Below are 18981 nucleotides of genomic sequence, written 5' to 3'. Positions count from 1 at the left end.
AGTTATTTAAATTTTATTTAATATAGGTACATGTATGCCTACAGTTATATAATATAACTTTTTGTACTTAAAAGTGGCAAGGACATCTTAGTTGATTGATTGATTGGTTTAATTGTTTATGGCTTTTAGTTGTGCCAGTGGAGCGTGTTTAATTCTGCCAATGTCATGTAGAGCGGAGAATACACGAAGAAGATTGATCGGTGCGGTTGAGATAAACTATAGTATAGATATAATCATTTCGTACTCATTGTATATTCTGTACTGTGTGGCTACGGTACTAAAGAATATAGCCACCCCCTCACTTCCCGTGGGTGTCGTAACAGGCGACTAAGGGATAACACAGTTCCGCTACCACCTTGGAACTTAAAAAGCCAACCGGTGGCGGGATAACCATCCAACTGCTGGCTTTGAAATACACAGGCCGAAGACGGGCAGCAGCGTCTTCGGTGCGACAAAGCCAACCCTGCGGTCACCAACGCGCCTGCCCAGCGTGTCACCACGCTATATGGGCAAAACACATGAGTTCACGTTATTTTTGGCGTAAACTTGCGGAGGCCTATGTCCAGCAGTGGACTGTATAGGCTGTAATGATGTATATTCTATAGGCAACTAGGTACATATGGTTTTTTTTAACGTAACAATAGCAAACATCGTTCAACAATAAATAATTTTTAATCAAACGAAACGTTCTTCTTTAAATTAATCAATAGTGACAGAAACGTGAGTAAGCTCGCAAAAATCATATCTTCTAAATAAATAATTACGCTTCAGCCTGTAATATCCCATTGCAGGCATAGGCCTCTTTCCTCATGTAGGAAAAGGATCAGAGCTTAATCTACGACGCTACTCCAATGCGGGTTGGCGGATATATTCCCTACTATGAGTAACGATCACTATCAGGTGTACATGCTAACAACCGGGCCCGACGGCTTAACGTGCTCTTCGAGGCACGATGGGGATACCCACAAGGACTGCACAAACACCCAGACCACGGCAAATATCTGCAACCGCAAGCGCAACAGCCACAAACCAGTGCTGTAATAGTCAACGCCAACACGGCGTCATTAAATAATTATTAATAATTATTAATAATTTTAATAAATATTATATAAAATATTTTTTTTTATTAACTTTTAAATAATATATTAATATGAAAGTAGGTAGATTTAAAATTATCTATTCAAGATTTAAAGCGTAAAACATCTGGCAAAATACGGTCTTATTAAGCGACAAAACGAATAACAAGTTCAAACTCAAAGATCAAATACTCATCAATTTTTAATTAAGACACACGGGTATCCGAACTCATTATAGATATCTCAAGCGAAATAATGTACCGGATTGGTCGTACAATTCGGCTTTCGAATTTAATAACATTTGAAATCAATTATACCAAATTCAATCTGCTCCTACCACGCCACCCCTTGTAGCTACTATCCAAGAACACCTTCATAATCGTTAAATGCGTAATGTTTTTTAACCGACTTCCAAAAAAGGAGGAGGTTCTCAATTCGACTGTATTTTTTTTTTTTTTTATGTAGTACAGAACTTTTGACCGGGTAGACCGATTTCGACAAATTTTTTTTTAATCGAAAGGTGGTGTGTGTTAATTGGTCCCATTTAAATTTATTTGAGATCTAACAACTACTTTTCGAGTTATATCTAATAATGCGTTTTTACTTGACGCTTTTTTCGTCGACCTACGTTGTATTATACCGCATAACTTTCTACTGGATGTACCGATTTTGATAATTCTTTTTTTGTTGGAAAGTAGATATCCCTAGTTTAGTACCATGATAAGGAAACCAGGATCTGATGATGGTATCCCAGAGAAATCGAGGGAAACTCTTGAAAATCCGCAATAACTTTTTACTGGGTGTACTGATTTTGATAATTCTTTTTTTGTTGGAAAGAAGATATCCCTAGTTTAGTACCATGATAAGGAAACCAGGATCTAATGATGACATCCCAGAGAAATCGAGGGAAACTCTTGAAAATCCGCAATAACTTTTTACCGGGTGTACCGACTTTAATAATTTTTAATTTAATTGCAAGCTGATGTTTGCCATGTGGACACATATAAATTTTATTGAGATCTGATAACTACTTTTTGAGTAATCTTTGATAATGCGTAGTTATTTGACTATTTTTCGTCGATCTAAGTTGTATTACTCGTCGATGTCATTGAAGTCGGTTTTTTTTTTTCGTTTGCGAGCAAACACAATTATTTAGCATAATAAGTATCCTCGTTTATTTTAAATACTACTAAATGTACCCTGCGCGCGTTGCTGCGATTTTTTTTGTCATACCAACCTTTGTGGTTTCATGCATAACACTCTGAAGATCATGACATGATCAAATGTTTTATGTGTTTCATGTGTTTACGATTCTATATCTATCTATAGTATGTAGAAATATGTATTTACAGTTAATGGAGTTCAAATTTAGCAACCCATTTGTAGTTATATAATTACTTTCACAGAAGGTTATCTGGTGGAGATTGCTAATTGCGCGATAAGATCACCTTTGTACACTTGTCTTAATGTTTTTTTTTTACTTTTTCGAGTATTCTTAAGAATTCAATTAACTACAAAAAAGTATTTAACTTATCTATATATATTCTAGTTTTTACTAAATAAAACTTTCTTCGTTGTATCAATATGTTTTTAATTACTCTTAAGTATAAGTATAATAACAAATGTCAAGCCTACCGTAAGGAACTTCGTTCCAATAATTTTTTGTTGTCTCATCTTACACCTTTAAGTTTAATTTGATTAAATGAGAGTGTAAGTTTATATTAATTATGCACTGAGAAACACTAAACATAAATATAAAATGAATAATTTAAATTTACAAACACTTTTTTTTTAAATTGCAGCCCTCTTTAAGTACTTTAAATTTACATAAACATTTCTGTGACATTAATAATTAAATAATCATTGCGTGTATTTGATGACGATTTCTGTATAAAGTAACTTAATAAATATTTTATAATTGAAGTGTTCTGAATTAAGTGCATGCTGTTAATATAATTTAAACTCTCAAATATTACAGTACTTATTATTTTAAAGAATATTATTTGAAAAAATTATAGTTAATATTTATTATGTTTTATTATGTTTTTTAATACGAAACATCCAGATACAAAAGACACCTTAACAATGTTGAACAAAAAAAAATCTCAAAAAAAGAATAAGCATTCATACATTTCATTGTCTGCGGTTTGACCTGGACAGTTTTTTTTTTTTTTTTTTTTATAATAAGTCATCATCACATTCTTCAATAAATACCAATAGTATTTAGTTGAAACATGAAAAATAAATGCGATTTTTTTAAATATTAAAAACTCATATTAGACGGCATAGAAGATATATCTTCAGACGGACTTTGACTCGAACTGAAAGAACTTAATGTTTCCCGAGTCTCCTCTTTTATTTTCAAATGATCTGTAGAGGAAGGAGGGTGGGTTGGGAAGGGCTTATCTTTGTCTTTATGTTCTTTGGATTTGTCTTTGCTGTGTTTATGTTTGTGCTTGTGTTTGTGCTTCTTTTTGTCCTTCTTCTTTTTCTTCGCCTGGTAAAAAAAAAAAACAAAAAAAATATTATTTTATGTAAGTCTTAGCATATTTTTCTTTCTTCTTCTTGATTCTTAAAATAATATTCATATCATAATGCGTTTCATAAATATAATTATTTGTTAGTGTAATAAAAACATTTTGAAAATGTGTAGTTGCAATTAAGCTTAGCAATGGGTTAAGCAAATAGTTATATGTATCGGAAAGAAATTCTTACTCACTAATTCGAAATTACAAATACATAGAAAAAAAATTAAAAGTTGAAAAAATATGCCACTATGAAATTAGCCTTGTCTATACTGTATACTTACTTTAGGCGCTCCTAAATCATCTTTGTCATGTCTAAACATGCCTGGCTCGAAGCCAATTGGACCGGAAGTACCAGGAATGCCCGGTAGGGGTACCGCATTATCTGATATGAATTCCCTTTTTGCGTCATCCTTAAAAAAAATATTAGTCAATTATTGGGAGAAATAAGTGAAAGCTAATTCAATTATTGTAACTTGCAGTTTGTTGATTTGGATTTGACAATAATATAATAACACACAATTGACACAAACTAACAAAGTGAAAAAAATTATAAACCATGTACTAAATTGACCAACCCACAAAATTACCAATCCCAGGGAGTTTTATAATAAAAATAAATCAGCCATGTTTCACATACCAAGTTCATCGGTTCATTATTTTGGCTTTAGTAACTAACTGATGACCATTTATCCACATGTGCATTTATTTACACAAACATTTTCAAAAACAACTTACGCTGTAAACTCTAACAGGCAGATCTTGTACAGACATCACGTCTATTTTGTCATCTTCCTCCTTGATGCTTGATATCGGTATGGGAAGCACATTATCCTTGGCACCGTCCAACGGGGTCTCATCCAACGGGCCAACATCTAGCTCAGTCTTTATGGGAACCTTAAACAAACATATCATTTCAATATTAAAGTGTATAGCCATGATATGCAAGCTGTTGGACTATTTCATCAAATTTCAAAACTTAAGCTTGGATATTACGATTTTGAATTTTACGATCTTGATGTATGGCATATATATAAAAGGGGTCTCATATATGTTACTTTTTTTTATTATACCTTATTTTGGGTACAAAATCGATTTATCAGGATTCATTTTTGTGATCGTTAATTTTAAATATTTAGTTTTATCATTTTGGACTTTAACAGTTAGAATATTTAACTTGTGGTGTGTTATCTTTTGCCGTAAAAATAACTTATACAAAACAAAATTATCTAAAATAATAATTGTATTTGCTTGCAAACGAAAAAAAATCGACTTTAAATACATCGACAAGTAATACAACGTAGGTAGACAAAAAATAGTCAAGTAAATACGCATTATCAAAGTTTACTCTAAAAATTGTAATCAGATCTCGATGAAATTTAAATGTGACCACATGATAAACATCGGCTTTCGATTAAATAAAAAATCATCAAAATCGGTACACCCAGTAAAAAGTTATGCAGATTTTCGAGGGTTTCCCTCGATTTCTCTGGGATCCCATCATCAGATCCTGGTTTCCTTATCGTGGTACCACACTTAGGATATCTCCTTTCCAAAAAAAAGAATTATCTAAATGGGTTCATAAACGACGAAGTTATCTCTGAACATACATAAAATATATATATGGTCGAATTGAGTAACCCCCTCCTTTTTTGAAGTCTGTTAAAAAAGACATCAATTGAAAATAGCGTCGTTCACATAATACAAAATTAATAAATAAAATGGTAAATAAATAAATTAATTAATTTAAAAAATGATTAGAGATTACTACCAACACTGGAAAGTGTACAGGATTGAAGCGAATATTTTAGAAATCCATAACATTTTCACAAAAGTTTAGCTGGGTAAAGTAATATTAATGTAACAGCGTGTCTAATAAGTTGCGAAATAAAATTTAAATAAATAATTGCGTACAATGTGTTAATTTATCATATCAGATGCCCTTACAAATGTTTATTCAAATGAATCTCCAAAACGAGGTTATCATTCGAAGTTCATAGATAACATACGTATAACTTACGTAACATTTATTTATGATAAGGAAAACAATTATAAGCTATTCTATTATAAACACTATATTAGATTGGGCCAAAAAAAAATCGACTATTTTTTTCTTAACGATACTATGAAAATATCATTCATGGTGATAAAAAAAGGTTATTGTGAAAGTTTGAGCCCTCAATAATAATATTAAGGGGTATATCGTTACGACTTTAGGTTTTTTTTTAAATTTATCGCATTTTTTAACTCAAAACTCGTCAATAATCAATCTGGAAAGTTTTGAGCGTTGCGTATTCTTAAAGGAAATTAAATTTCCTAGAAAAAAGCTTTCGTAGTAAAACAAGTGGTTTAATTGTAATCGTGCCTTAAGCATTGATTTATTTTTTCGATTTTGCGGTTCGATTCTGGATTTTTGTAACTACCAGAAATATTAATATTTTTATGGTTCAAAATACTTTATGATAGTAAAATGTGTATACATTTTCAAAAAGTAATGAATTTTTGTATAGGGTTTAAAACAATTGGGGTGCAAACTGTCGGGGATCTCCTCGTGATGCATCCTGGGCATCGAAATGGGCAGCAGTTCTACAGTTGCGGAAGTGCATTCATCGCGGCTAACTGGCAAGGTGTACGCTCTGGGCACCTCTCGGACCCACCAGAGTGGACCCGTGAGCGCATACGTGGTGGGCACGGAAGTGCACAAGCCGGCTCTCGGTGTGGTGGGTGGCAAGAAGGTGCGGACGGTGATGGCGTGGTTATGAAGCGACGCAGAGAATCAGAGGTGTTGCTCGAGGGGGGACGGGGTCATCTGTGCTCATCGGCCCCACTTTCAATAAATAACGCTCTTTTAGAAACTTTAGCCATTTCACTCGCCAACTACCTACTTAAGAGCTATAACTTGAAAGTGCTGTTCACACATATACAAGCCATATAAATATCAAAGTGCTATAATTTATTTAATTACTAAAGTAACAAAACGACTTACGTCTTCTATCTCTTGCTTGATAACAGGTTTCATCTCAATTTCCCTCTGTCTATCTTTTTCTCTTTCCACTCTTTCTCTTTCCCGATCAAGTCTCTCTCTTTCTTTGTGATGCATTTGTTTCATCATAGCCTGAATCTCTGGTAGAGGTACACATAAAGGTCGTTTTAGACCGTATAAAGTGTAATAAAGATCTACAAGATCACATCTTAGCCTTGCGTCATTCGATAATTGACTGTTTATGTTGTTCCACAACCTGGAAGAAATTATATTCTTTAACATATAGTTTTATTATTTTGTTTATTTTATGATAGCAAAAAAATTAATACTATCAAGATAAAAATTAAGAGATATTTGCATTAAAGATTAAGTGAATTCATGTAATGTGTGTAAAACACGACATACATAGTATAAAGGAAAAACTAAAGCATCTCAAACTTCCACCACTTGTGAATCAAAGACGTCTCCACGATCCTGTGTTTCTGCACAAATTGGTGAATGGTGTTTGACAGTTTTTATTTTTATTAAATAAATATAAACTTTCAAGCCCTTTCAAGAGCAGCAAGACCATGATTATTTACTCCATTTGTAGAAAAATTCACACGTACTCCTCAGGGACGCCATTTCCCAATTAATAGGCCGATGATGAGTTTTAATTCGTTTTACAAATCGAAGTGCAGAAAAAACATTGAAAAAAAGGTAAAACAACCTGATTCTAATGGTTCTATTGACATTTTCTCGCGTTACTTATCAATATTTAAATATATAATTGCTGATGATTTATTTAATTGCATGACATAGTACCTTAATGTTTTTTTATTCTCTAATTATTATTATTTTTTAATTTATGTAAATAGATTTTCAATGATCAATTTTAGTTTATACTATTGAGTTTTAAAATAACAGCGATTTATCCATTAATATTAATTTAATTTTGTAATCAAATCATATCAAATTGCTTATCATTTCAACTGTATGGTCAATTGATTGGGACTTTATTGAACTATTTTGGAATTGCTTTCTAATGTATTTTAATTATTATGATATGCACACAAAATTTCATAAAAATAGGTCGAGCCGTTTCGGAGGAGTATGGTAACTAACATTGTGACAGGAGAATTTTATATATAAGCATTATAAAAATGTGATGCTGTTTTTTATAGTGTGCGTATAGGCAGTCGACCGTGTGCGCTCGTCCGAGTGTGGGTGTGTGCGAGTGTGGGCGTGTGTCAGTGTGGGCGTGTGCGAGTGTGGGCGTGTGCGTTAGGGCGTGTGCGAGTGGGCGTGTGCGAGTGTGGGCGTTTGTCAGTGTGGGCGTGTGTCAGTGTGGGCGTGTGCGAGTGTGGGCGTGTGCGAGTGTGGGCGTGTGCGAGTGTGGGCGTGTGCGAGTGTGGGCGCGTGTGCGTGAGCGGAGCGCGCGGCACCTGTGCACGACGGCCTCGGTGTCGAGGCGGTGGCGCGCGGCGCGCTCGAAGGGCGGCATGGCCACCAGCAGGCGCGCCAGGCCGTGGCGCACGCCGGGCTCGGGGTCGTTCTCCACCGCCGTCAGCAGCGACGACAGGTCCTCGGGCTTGCCGTCCACGCGCACGAAGTCCACCAGGCACTCGAACGCCGCCAGCCGCACGTCTGCCACAGTTATGTCATAGATACTAGATATAAACATTTTTGAATATCATATCAAAAATTGACCGCTCCAGCTATTTTGATATGATATTCAAAAATGTTTAGAATTCCTAATGTGTGGGTAACACAAAAATAAAATCGTACATATTTTACATATAATTCAAATAGACGTGGATTTTCAGGATACTTAGTTTATGTGAGAAAATAGTCTTGACGGTACATAGTCCTTCGATAAAGGATGTGACGGTAGAAACGTGACGGTGGCACTATTTTATAAAATCGTTAGGTTCCCAAGACTTTAGAAAACGCCTAACTCATTTTAAATCTTATCACAGTTACGTAATTATGTATATACATATAATATAACCTTATAAAGGCGACAGACTTACCTATATACTGTCCATATTCCGCATACGCTCTGAAAATAGTGGGTATGCTCGGTAAGTGTCCACACTGCTGCAGTCTACGTATCGCTCGCAAGCAACTCACTGTCACCGTGTTCTTGTAGCATGGCAAAACTTTCTCTAAGTTTAGCACTCGAGTTATTTCTTCTAAAACCAGTCGAGTATCAGCCGATAATGAATCTGCTGTTATTGGTGCACCCTGTGTACAACGAATTATAGACCTTAGTAATCATTGGATTTTTGGAGATATTTAGTCTATACAGGGTGACTGGTGAATTACTATCAATATTTGAGGACGTGTTATTTGAGGATCATATATGACGAAAAAAAATTACATATAAAATAAATATTCATAAACTTCTAAGTAAAGTTAACCAACAGTTATCTCGCTAATTACGCGTCGTCTGGACGCCCTAGCTGCGCAGTCGTCACAAAGCAGGTGTGTAGGTATAGGTACATTAAGTTATCGCGCGGTCGTTTACCTACGTCCAAACACCGCCAAGTGCTAACAGGGTAGCAGGCTACTTTTGATCTACCAGTATGATCCAATCCCCCCTTCATAGTTTAATTTTGGCTTAGGACAGGCAAAAATACCAAGATAAGAATAGGCCGACCCCCTTCCCCTTGATAATTTGATAAATATTAATTTATTACGTAAGAATCTAAACGAAAAAATGAATACACGTTTGGTTTGTTTCAATGTTTATTTTTATTTGTACTTTAGGTAGGTACTAATAATTTTTATTTTTTGTTAGTAATAAACTGGTTTTAATTATGATCTTTACCGACATAAGATTTTCAGTACAGAGGCTTAACAAAAAATAAAATAAAAAACTACATATTCAACTACAATATTAAAATTTATCAACGAAATAACGAATGTTGTTTACGAAAGCAAGTGACAACTAGTCGGCACTCGCGCGGTTGCCCGCGATTTTTCAAGGTATTTTCACTTTGCACATTTTTGTAATTTTACCTAAGAACTATCGAGACTAAAGACATGGTCGACCCCTTCGCCCCCTAAATCGTCTTACGTAATAAATGAACCATACTTATTGTCTTTTACACGATATAACACGAACGGGTCACTTTTAAGTACTCTGCATTTGTGTATTGATAAGCCATACCTAATTACTTATGACAGGTCACATTCACACGAGACATATTAGGTATACGCGTAAGATCGATCACTAGGCGCGCGCGCGGGAAGATAGACGTACTCTAGCGTACAAACCTTATGGCGACGCTCGCCCAACTGACCTAGTGACCTACTAATCGAATTTAGGGGGGAATTAGAATTGGCGGGGGTTGCGGCGGGCGGCGGCAAGCGGCACAGTACAATGCCAAGGCCGCACGCGCCGCCATTATGGCTGAAAATTAATGTGTCTACATTTCATTTATTTAAATTGTAATGTGTGGGAATTTTGTCAAAAATTAAGTACCTATTTTTTTTACATAATTCGAATGAGAATCATGTACCGAGTATCCTCTGTAAATATTGATAGTAATTCACCAGTCACCCTGTATATATAATGGCACGCCTCTATTCCCTAATAGACCAAAGGAAATTTTTAAATCACTGATTTCTTTAACCGAACCTGCAAGATATGAGTATTGTGAGACATGTATAAATGACACTCTACAGTGGAGCAACGAAATAATTTATTTAACTCAATAAAATTAAGGAATTGTATATAAAAGACAGGAGCTGCTTGCTGACAAGGAGACTTTTATAGTCAGTAGTAACCAGGTAAAGCATATTTTAATGTGTATTAAAATAGACCTATATAGGCATATATAATCAAATTCGACGCATTTTACTTAGAGAAAACTATTTGATAACATCAATATACAAAATAGAGTAGTGTGCAACAGACAATACATACATATCAAACAAAACTTACATAAAACAATGTGAAGACATTCTAAAAGAATAAACTAAACTTATTAAATGAATATACTTACAGGTTGTAAAACAGATATTACAGGCGTAATAGTAGCAGCCAAGGCATCAACGAGAGCCGCTTTGTAGTAGTTATCAGAGAAATGATTCTTTGAATTATCATTGTACTTGAAGAGATCTAACAGAAATCGTACTACTTCCGGAGGACATATGCCGTGAATGTTTCTTAAGCCTTAAAAAAATACGAAAAATTTAATTTTATCGATCAAATCGCTTATGTAATTAGATAATGTTTATACTTATTAGCTATCGCTATTGTATATGTTTGTTTGGATGCATGAATCTTAGTGTTTTTTCCTCAAGAGCATCTTGCGTTTAAAACTTGAGAAAAATTTTAGAATGTTTAACGTGACTGTACGGTTTATAACAGCGTATTATTTTATACATCCAGATATACTAGTCCAAATAAATGAAAAATTAATTTTGCCCAGTTTACCCACCAATATATAATTTAAAAAAAAAAACTATTCATTAACGGTACACAACATTAACGGTATGTGAATAAAACATTTTTTTTAATATAGTAACTCAGCTTTCATGTTGTAAAGCTGAAAAAATTATTTATTTGTTTGTTTGACCGCGATAATTTCAATGACTACTTGTTCAAATTTAAGTTTTTTTTTTTTTGTACTGAATACCCCATTTACGCAGGAAGGCTATATAATATTGTAATACGTTTTTTCTCAAATTAACACGGGTGAAATGTAAATTTAGCTCACCAGCCATAGCAACGGGGATTGTCTTCTGAAGGAAGTAGTGTTGCAGGTTGTCGAAGTTGTTCTGTTTGATGATGTGAGGCGCGGAGAACGAGCCGAACATCTTGCGGAAGATCGTCAGCATGGCCGGCGGTCCAGCCCACGAGCTTATCATGGCGTTGGCTACCTGAACAAGAATTTAAAAAAAAAAAATTAACGCCTTACACGCCTCAAACTCAACGTTACTCCACGACAATTTTACTCCTGTACCGGTCCAGAAACACACAATACACAAGCACAAACGCCCAGACCACTGCATCTGTATGGGCAGCAAATGTTAGCGCAACAATCACAAGTTAAGGCTCAGTCGCAAGGCAAGGTTGCGCTAACGCGTCATCGAAAAAAATTATTTAATTAAGCCAAAAAGACATTGTACACCATTATTGTCGATTAATTAAAAATAAAACAATACTGGGAAGGTCGAGGCCCACTATTACAAATCTAAATATACTTTAAAGAGGGTATCCAACAATATGTATAATAATGAACTACTATTAAAGTAATAAATTATTTTTATTATTATTACTTATTATTATTATTACTTGCTAGTTTGACGACAAATGAAAAAGAAGAACAAATAATAAACAAAAAGTATTTCGAATTATATTGAAGCTCGATTAGATGATTGATTAGATATTCCACCAGTAATCACCGTATATGATTTCATTCGCTTGACTTTTCATATACAATACCGAGAATTTTAACTAACGCTATCTGAAAAAGCAAGCTTAATGATATCACACAACACAAATATCCTTTTATTTTACAAACTTTATCAATGACAGCACAACAACAACCAATTAACAAGTTCATTTATAATTACGAAATCATACTAATTAAAATTAACTCAAACTTACTTTAGTCAAACAGTGAGCTGCTCGGCATCTAATCTTGTAATATGTCTGTTCGTTTTCAATTGTATCCGTCAGGGCCTTTCTGGTAGCGGGTTCCGGGTAGTTGTGGAGGGCGTCAATGGCCTCGCTTTGAGCAGTGACGTCACGCTCGTGACGTAGTTGATACTGCCACTGGTAGTCTGGTTGGGATATCACTGTGCTTCGTAGTAGTGACATCTCTGGGTCGAGACGGATCCATAGTACTGGCGAATCGCTGAAAAAAAAACCATATTTAGTTTTATTTTTTAGACAGAACCGAATTACATGGCTTACAAACTTACTTATAAGGAGTGACCACCTAACTAATTTATATATTATATATATATATATTATATATATATATATATATATATATATATATATATATATTCTAAAAGCTTGTCATTTTTTAAATTTTGGCGAAATCAGTTGACATATAGGCAGCTTCTACTTCTTACAGACATGACACATACATACTATATTTGTATGTATAATGTACTTTTAAATGTTTTATATGCACAGCATTTCATGAACACAGTAAAACAATTATTCTCTTTAAGTAATTAGTACGGTTTAAACATAGAGATATAAAAATTTGGTAATCAAAAGTATATAAATTTGTATTAAAGAAAACATTTAAATAGTTAATAAAAACTTGATTTGATAATTACAAAAAATAAAACCTTATAATTTTAATCGGAAACATGGATTACAAAATCTATTAAAATATCAAAACTGTAGTTTCACTTACTCCATAGCTGAAAGATCCATATCGACTTCTTCGCCAGTACACAGGGGGATTTTCTTTTTCTTATTACGTCGACTCTTGCTGTGACATGTTATGTCAGCTTTCACCACGATGTTCTCAATTTGCAAGGTATGTTTGAACGTCCCGTCTAACTCCTGCAGTTGAACTAATAAAGGCCCCACATATTTCCTAATACCACGCTCGTGCACGCAATCCTGACGAATTTCCAATTCGACCGTATTCCTACATACAAAGACATTGTTATTGTTTTATATATTTAAATACTAGCGACCGGTTCGGCTTTGCATGGGAAGATAATATTCTTAGTGACTGAAAAGTGCTTGACACTGGTTGGCCACATCAAGCAAGTCTCGTTATGAATCTGAGAGCAACGACCAACTGTGGACATTTGGTTGTATAATATATAGTAATTAGAGTCAAACATTTAGACATTATTTCAGTTTTGTAGAAAATTAAGTCTCTATTTAATCTCATTTTCTACAAAGAAAAATATCATAAAATATTGTATTAATAAAAATTGTTAATTTCATAAAAATACATAATTTATAGTAATTTCTCAGTATTACTAAATATTAGTGTCAGTTACCTCTTTCTGTTGAAAACTGAAGTAAGTTGGAATTTCGCATGACCACCCGTCCGCACCCATTGGTCAACAAACACTGCCATATCTTTCCCAGTAACAGTGAATATGGCTTTCACAAATAAATTAGTTGAAAGTAACAGATGTCCCCATAAACCGCTACCGATCTTGGTGTTGGCCGCGTTAGTTGCCAACGATAATTGTTTATTGAAGACTTGAAGAAGCAATTCTTGGCCAATACGTTGTTCCAACATTCTTAAAACTAAGTGAGATTTCTTCCGCATTATCTAGAAATTATTATTATTATTTTGTAAATAGTGACTACTAAAATAACATTTCAATGACATTAAATGAAAATGGCAATGTTTTATAAACAAAAATGAATCGCTCCGTATGTTTCCAAGCACTAAACTCAGGAACAGTTGAGTCGATTCAACTAATTTTTTCTTTAAAGTATACAAATATTCTATAAATTATTATGGAATGAAAAATTAGAACAATTGGACGAACATTTTCAGAAAACCTACAATTAATTAAACATCACGTAAAGCAACACGTCTCAGCACGTCTCTTGGGTCAGCTAGTTTTAAATAATAGAAAATTTAATCAAGTAAGTAATTTTATTACCTCAATGTATCTTGGAGACATCGTATGTACATTTCTAACGGGAAAATAGAACATATCTTTCGGTTCCACTCGGGCACCACTAACTGGAGGCTGCCATGGATCGAGAACCATTCCACCATATTGTTCTTCATAGCCCACCACCTTGCAAACACATATTACATCAAAAGATGACAATACTTATCTATACACAAATGTTAAAACTATAGAATAATTTCTTTTTTAAATTATAATAACTATGTTAGCTTGCAAACTAAAAAAAAAACGGCTTCCATTGTCATTTGACATTTTTTTTTTATATCGCAGGGGAACCATCTTACGAGTGATATCCAGGACGCCCGGGTAGGCAAACATTGACATATAATACAATGTATGTCAGCCAAAAAAAATAATCAACTAAATATTCATTATTAAAGATAAATCAAGTCTCCATGAAATTTACATGGCACTACAAGACAAGTGCCAATTTTTGATTAAGGAAACAACTATCCAATTTGGTACACCCAGTAAAAAAAACACAAAAAAATATAAATAAATAAAAAAGTAGATTTGACAACCTTAATAATTAATAAACATTACAGCAAAAAATATTTAAATTTATTCCATAAAATTTCATTTTACACCATAATTAATTATATTTAAATATTGAGTGATGGTATGATTCTTAAACTCTATATTGAGTGTCTTATATACAGTAATTATTAGGGCTGAATTGGGAAATTTAAGGCCAAAGGAGAAATAAATTACTGAGAAACGAGGACAACTTTCTTAAGCCTGCTATAATTTCAGACTTCCTTTAATACTGTCTGAATCCCAAAAAAAAAAATTATCTCTATATTCACTTATAAATTAAGTATGATTTATAAAATTGTAAACATACTTCTTGCAACTCTTGATGTATCCAATATCTATATTCATTATTTCCGAAACATTTTTTTGAATAAAGTCCACATAAATACTCCGGTATTCCTTTAGCCAACCACAAGTCGGACCAATTTTGCATAGTAATGAAACAGCCAAAAAATTGTTCAGCAACTGCTTGAGCCATTGCCTTACGACTGATGTAGGTTTGGTCAATTATAGCAATTGAATGCAGTAAATGCGTGCTTAATATTGACATTGTTGTATATGCTGTGGCGTCATCTTCTGTCTGAAAATAATATATAACATTTAAAATTAAATATTATTTTATGATAGTTTATGATAACAGTTTCTCTGCTGAGTTATAGTAATATACAGTCTATTGCTTTTTAAATATGTATATATTCATTACTATGCACAAACAATTTTTTAAATAAGATATGTACTTTGGATACTTTTACAATCATCAATGTTGGTATAAATAAACAATAATTAGTTACGACCGAGTAATACAATAATTGTAATATAAAAACAATATAGCCACTAAATTGACAACAATTTATTTTTACCTGTTTAGAAAACCTTTGAAAAAATATTTGTTTAATATTTGTCTTAGGCAATAATAGTGTTACAATTTGATTTAACGTAATTTTGGAGACACTCATAATTTAGTACTAAAAATAAAATATTATTTCTTAAAAAATATTTCCATAATATTAAAAAATTATAGACTTACTTCATCCACAAAAACCTGTTTATAACAAGGATACGGATATCTAGTGGACAGTGTTTCTTCATAGAATTCAAAAGCTTCATGTAGATACCGTACAGTATTTTTGAGTATTTGAAGCAGATTTGGCAAGCAGTAATGGGTCACTTCATTCATAAATGGATCCACATAGGTTTCGAAAGGTCTACAAAATATAAATACATGAAGGAAAAAAATGAGCATAGATAATACATAGTAATAAAGGGTGGTGTTACATACAAAATACTCCTCAGAAATGGTATATATTCTATGATATTGCAAATTTTGTTAAAAATTAAGAATGAATTAGAATTTACATTATCCAAAAATGATCAAACATGACTAACATTGAATTCTTACGATTTATTTTTGTGTTACCCACACATTAGGCAATTCTAAACATTTTTTTTTTAATATCATATCAAAAAAAATATATAAAAAAAGTCGCTTAGACCGAATATAAAATCATCATATCGAAAATTTCGATCTTGCGAGTACATCGTTCCATAGCTTAATTGGCTAAAGCACCGTCACGGTAAGTCGGAGATGCAGGTTCGATCCCCGCTGGAATGGTCGATTTTTGATATGATTTTAAAAAATTGTTTATGACTAACATTTATTTAGAAATTAAACAATACCATGCTATAAATAGCTTAACAAGAGACTTTTATTAAATTTAATTTAACACATACATTAAATTTTTAACCTACTTCAAAAAAGTAGAATGTTCCTATTTCTATTTTATTTTTAGTTATTAAATATCACCACACAGACCAATTTTATAAGCATTTATGTTTTATTCATTTATCTAACATCTTACCCAATAGCCAAAGCTATATTTGGTGCACATGCTGGTGTGTTCACAACGTAATGAAACGTTTTACGTCTATGGTCAGGTGTATAAACCACATCTAGCAGCTCTCCACAAGACACTGCAGTCAAACATTCGTCAACAGTAAACTCAAGTTTCCAAGTACAAGGTTCGGCAAAACTGTCCACACATGGAAACCAGAGTCTAGCCGAATGGCCGTATGTGAACATATGAGCTGATTTCTGAAAGTAATTTAATATTATTGTGATATTTTTATGCCACTGAACTATTTCCACAATAATTTCCACATTGATCTTTGTATCTACTACAACACACATAGCCCACAAAACTGTCTTAAAAAAGAAACTTTCCATCCCAAAAAGTATTTTTCATATCAACTTAGTAGACCCTAAGATTAAAAGATCAGTTGTATCAATCAGTAAGTCAAGGGTAAGATTTATTGGTTTTAAAGTTATTACCATTGATATGAAGAAATCTTAAAGAAGATCAACTCACCTCAGTCAAACTTCCTTCACCTTCAGGAACAACAAAATGCATTCCACCTTGCGGAGACTCCAATGAGAACTCTATCCCAATCCTAAGTCCCCGCCCCTCTCCCACCAAATGTGCTGCATCATCGGGCACTTGTATGTGCAGTTCTCCAGAGTTATGATCAGGGTCGATTTTCTGTGCAGCAGCTAAATGGTACTGGGAGAATGCTTCTAGTGATCTCCTAAAAGTATGCATTGAGTTTTTATTTCTTTTTCCTTTGATTGTTTTTAAATTTAATGGCTTTTATTGGTGACAAGGCACAGATGATCTTACCAATATCATAAATAATATAAGTTAATTTAGTAATGGTTATATAATATTACCCTCGGTATTTCTAAATGATCAATCAATAATATAAACATTAAATCAAACACAAACAATAGATTCAGCTGATTGCTCATTTGCTGTGTGGACACACACACTTTGCTGTGTGGTTACGGCATTCAGAATATAGCCACCCCCTCTCTTCTCATGGGTGTCATAAGAAGCGATTAAGAGATAACACAGTTCACTACCACCTTAGAACTAAAAAAGCCAACCAATGCCGGGATAACCATCCAACTGCTGGCTTTAAAATACACAGGCCGAAGACGGTCAGCAGCGTCTTAGGTGCGATAATGCCAGCCCTGCGGTCACCAACACGCCTGCCCAGCATGGTGACTATGAGCAAAACACATGAGTACACTACATTTCTGGCGCGAAAAATGTCCAACAGTAGGCTGTATTAGACTAAAGTGATTGCTCACTAGAACTTTGTGAACTGCTATGATTTTTATAGCTTATGATTATTTTACAAACAGTAGGTATTCCTTAAATTATATGCTATTAATAATATGCAAAATTACAGAACTTACGTATTAGGATCACTCTGACAAATGTCCAGAAAAGGATCAAAATATTGAAAGTTTGCTTCATATTGGTCATTTAAGCACACTCTGTATATACGACATTGTTTTGCATTCAGGCGAATGTATCTTAGGTTATCTTTTAATGGTACAATAGTCAATTCGACAAAGCCCTGAAAATAATAATACAATTACACTGTGTGTGTATATTTCGAAAAATAGTTAATTATATGCAGGTAAAATTTTATCACAAAATGAACTTACAATGACACTTCTCCTCTCAAAACTAATGCCAGTTAAACTTAAAATTTGATGGGCTGTAAATATAAAACACATATATAAATATTATTTCTTTAATATTAAAAAGTTTAGAGTAAATAATTATATTTTCATGATACTTATAATTTGAAAGGACGACAATTGTCGCCTGTTCGTTCTTTCTTCATGATGAAATCTTAAATGTAAGCTGTTTGTAAAAGATTTATATTTTCTACATGGTAAAATAAGTCTAAATTTCTAATTTTAATATAACAACCAATACGTTTGTTGCTATAGTCAAATTACATTATAGAAGCGTGATTACAAGCTAGCATTATTTATATCAATTTATATATTTGACAACAACAACCATGTTGTCAATCTTATATAGCTAATAAATACACTTTCGATTTATGGGCTATTACACACATGAGCGAGACCATATTAGGAGTTAAGAGTTATAGTAAAAAGAAAATTTTTGTATTAAAACACAACTTTGGAGTAAACTCCAATATCTAAGTTTATGCTAAAAATATTCTTCACCTTTGTATTTTCCCATAAACGATAGCTTTATTTTGATTTCAGTGTTAATGTTTTTTTTTTTTCCTTAATAATAAACTAATAGTCTAAATCTACCATGTGTAGAAGAAACTTAAGAATATTACAAAATAATTTATATTATATATTTGAAATAAACTACAGTGAAATAATGTCTAACGTTAATAATAATAT

The 18981-nt window shown here is 33.2% G+C and overlaps 1 protein-coding gene across 2 annotated transcripts; it reads right to left on the bottom strand.

Moving 5' to 3' along the window:
* Positions 1-3078: 3078 nt before the first annotated feature.
* LOC123653652 (transcription initiation factor TFIID subunit 2) lies at positions 3079-18639 on the bottom strand. Of its 2 annotated transcripts, none has more exons than XM_045589648.1 (19): positions 18394-18639; positions 18256-18310; positions 18001-18164; positions 17111-17327; positions 16604-16836; positions 15772-15949; positions 15055-15324; positions 14178-14318; positions 13557-13837; positions 12953-13192; positions 12187-12436; positions 11294-11456; positions 10577-10746; positions 8597-8810; positions 8009-8210; positions 6576-6840; positions 4340-4480; positions 3886-4014; positions 3079-3573 (listed from the first exon to the last, which is right to left on the bottom strand). In XM_045589648.1, exons 1-19 carry the CDS (start codon positions 18435-18437, stop codon positions 3340-3342), a joined length of 3591 nt encoding a protein of 1196 aa, XP_045445604.1. In that variant the 5' UTR covers positions 18438-18639; the 3' UTR covers positions 3079-3339. The 2 variants fall into 2 exon arrangements, with proteins under 2 accessions (XP_045445604.1, XP_045445603.1); XM_045589647.1 differs by having other exon boundaries at positions 4340-4498; positions 6588-6840.
* Between the last annotated feature and the right edge of the window lie 342 nt (positions 18640-18981).

Source organism: Melitaea cinxia, chromosome 5 (genome assembly GCF_905220565.1).
Source record: "Melitaea cinxia chromosome 5, ilMelCinx1.1, whole genome shotgun sequence".
NCBI lineage: Eukaryota > Metazoa > Arthropoda > Insecta > Lepidoptera > Nymphalidae > Melitaea > Melitaea cinxia.
Note: the sequence above shows the minus strand (reverse complement) of the source record. Positions and strands in the feature narration are given on the sequence as shown.